At 44.7% G+C, this 3124-nt stretch overlaps 1 protein-coding gene across 1 annotated transcript in view; it reads right to left on the bottom strand.

Annotated features, from left to right (window-relative positions):
- The window catches only part of LOC113407181 (attractin-like), a gene marked incomplete at its 5' end in the record, with an annotated part of 11291 nt that overhangs the window by 7602 nt on the left and 565 nt on the right, over window positions 1-3124 (bottom strand). Inside the window, one exon of the mRNA XM_029912317.1 lies at window positions 777-982. Coding sequence (XP_029768177.1) covers window positions 777-982 — 206 coding nt within the window. The remainder of the gene's footprint in view (window positions 1-776; window positions 983-3124) is intronic.

The raw sequence follows: 3124 nt of genomic DNA, 5'->3' as shown, positions 1-3124 counted from the left end.
GTACAGCTGGGAGGAGAATGGAATCAGAATGTCTGCTGAGTGAAAACATCTGCCAGACACTATAACAGGGGTGGGCAAACTACGGCCCAGGGGCTGTATCCAGCCCTTCAGACTTTTAATCTGGCCCTCGAGCTCGCACCAGGGAGCAGGGTCTGGGGCTTGGCCCACTGCGGTGCTCCAGCTGGGGAGCGGGGTTGGGGGCTTGCCCCGATACACGTGTGCCGTGGCTCCGCGCAGCTCCCGGAAGCAGCGGCATGTTCCCCTTCCGGCTCCTATGTGTAGGGGCAGCTAGGGGGCTCCGCATGCTGTCCCCACCCCAAGCGGCGCCCCCGCAGCTCCCATTGGCCGGGAACCATGGCCAATGGGAGCTGCAGGGGTGGTGCCTGCAGACGGAGTAGGACGCAGAACCACCTGGCTGCAAGTAGGAGATGGGAGTGAGGGGGGAACATGCCGCTGCTTCCAGGAGCTGCTTAAAGTAAGTGCCGCCCGAAGCCTGCACCCCTGACCTCCTCCCATGCCCCCACTCCCTGCCCCAGCCCTGATCCCATCCTGCCCTCCAAACCCCTCGGTCCCAGGCCGGAGCACCCTCCTGAACCCCTCACCCCTCATCTCCACCCCAGAGCCCTCCCGCACTCCAACCCCCAGTTTCGTGAGCATTCATAGTCTCCCCCCACCCCCCCATACAATTTCCATCCCAGATTTAACTGCAAATGTCACACAGGCAAAAGCATCCCCCTCTCAGCAAAAAAACTGTCCGGGTTTATCAGGGCACTTACCTTGCCAGCCTGAATTGCACAAGCATCCTTTGGTCCCATTCATGTTGCACTGACCTCTCGCAGGATATCCACAACCATCTGTGCAATAAGGAATATCGCACGCCTCTCCTTTCCAGTGTTCAGAACATTCACATTTAACAGTGTTACTGCTGTTATTGTGTTTGCACTCTCCTCGGCCAGAACAATTATTGGGACACATGTCGAAACTGCAAACACGGAGAAAATAATGTTTGTCAGCAGCTCAATTGACTACTAAGCCACACATCTTATTGCACAAAGAGGTGCTGAACAATGTTAATACAAAGGTATAAATGTCTATTCTACATATCTATGCTAAGATAGGATTTGAAGTTATGAGTCTATACTTGTTTTTGCTCTAGCTAATATTTTAAGTAGTAACATTAAGAGCGATTTCTATAACTGAGTCCTAAATTAGGTGAGCTGATGAGGAAACACTAGTGATTTGCCAAGTTCTTAGTGCTCAGCAGAAAAAGTGGTACTTTGCTTAGAGTCCCAAAATAACTGACTGACAAGTTATGCTTTTCAGATCTGAACCACCTTTGCAAAAAGTTTTGTTGATTTGGTCCACAATTTAAAGAGCTAGCTCGCTTAACAAGTAAATCTACAGCAATGCTTCTAAAACAATCCATATACATGCCAGTTATTTATAATGAAAATAAATCACCCCAACACCACTACAGTGAAGGATTTCATCAGCTCACATGAGGGCTTTGTGGTAACAGTGTGATCTATCCAACCAAACTAGTCCCAATTACACTTTATTCTGGGACTCACTTAACAAATGCACCACAGGGTGCATGTCAATAACCCAGCCACACACAACCCTTTGGATCATGGTGCACACAGTACTCAAGTGGAATCAACTATGACAAAACTAGTCCTCCAGTATTTTTAATCAATATCTGTTACAGATTCCACGATTTGATAAAGAATAAGGCCCCTGAATGTGAAAGCTGAAGTTTATTTAACCACTGACCTTGCATTCAACAACATGAATCAAAGATAGGGATCACTATCCAAAATCCAACTGCACCAAGACTAAATGAAATAAAAGGATTTCACTCTCCTTTGTAGTAAGGGTCAGAGTGAATTTCAAAGCTTGACTTTGAATTCAAACTCCAGCAACAATACTCTGAGCTGGTTAGAATACATCCAAATTTTAAAACAGAAAATCCTTGCATCCTCTCTGTTAAGGACACATTAGGAGGAAGTCTCTCACCCATAACACACAGAACAACCAAAAATTGAAACAAGATTTTTAAATTTTTTTAAAGAAAATTATCTGAAATGAGATCGAGCATGTAGAATTAGGAGAAATTTTAAAATACAGCTTAATATAGCAAGTTCATATCCACCTTCTTTTAAGGGAAGGTAGATTAGTTGTAAGCGAATTTATTCATTGCATGATGATGTTGGAGTTTCCCACCGTAGTTGATGTATGAGAGAGTTTGTTTCAGTGCATCTTGTACAAATGTAAACTCACGAGGGATCCACAGATGCGTCCACATCTCAAGCAGACATGGCCTCATGTTTTTGCCACAGCCTGCTTTCTTCACTCACACTTCTCTTCGGCTTTTTTCGGTTCTGCCAGTTATTGTCACTATGTAGTACTGGCAGCTGCCAGTAGATGGCATCATGGTTTTGGGCATCAGAGTGACCAAGATTTTCTAAATTAGATGTCTAAAATAAGGCTGCTAAATAAATTTTGGCCTGACTTTGGAAAGTGCTGAGTACCCTCACCTCCCACTGCCGTCAGCAAGAGCTGCTGGATGCGCAGCATCTTTTGGAAAAAAACAGACCACTTATTTAGGTGCTTAAATATGGATTAAGAGCCTAACTTTAGGCACCAAGTTTTGAAAATCTTGGCCAGCGGGTTTAAGCCAAGGGCTCTCTAGCAGACAAAAATGTATGAAGTCGAAGGCGAGCCTGGGAAGACACGGATAGCTTGGCCGTAGCTATAACATGTCCCCCTGAATAAGCAGCACGCCATCCACTCCCTTCTGACTTTTTTTCATATTTAAAACAGCCCAATATAGATAGTTGGTTCATATGACAAATGCATTTCACGGGTTGATCCACATTTAACATCCAGGGATGCTTAAACTATTCCTGTGGTAGACAGTCATTTGTAACTGAATTTCTTCAACCAATCAACATTAAATGTTACCAAGAGCTAAAATTTCCTGCACATGAACACCAGTTCACACCCACGGTAAAACAAATCCCACTCCATACAAAATCCTCATACACAACTATACTGAAATAAAATTCAGAGGCTGTCACACCCACAAAAGCAACAAATTCAATTAAATGTCCAATACCTACAA

This window comes from Terrapene carolina, unplaced genomic scaffold (genome assembly GCF_002925995.2).
Source record: "Terrapene carolina triunguis isolate 2854851 unplaced genomic scaffold, T_m_triunguis-2.0 Scaffold202, whole genome shotgun sequence".
Lineage (NCBI taxonomy): Eukaryota > Metazoa > Chordata > Testudines > Emydidae > Terrapene > Terrapene triunguis.
This window is presented reverse-complemented; position numbering and strand designations above follow the sequence as displayed.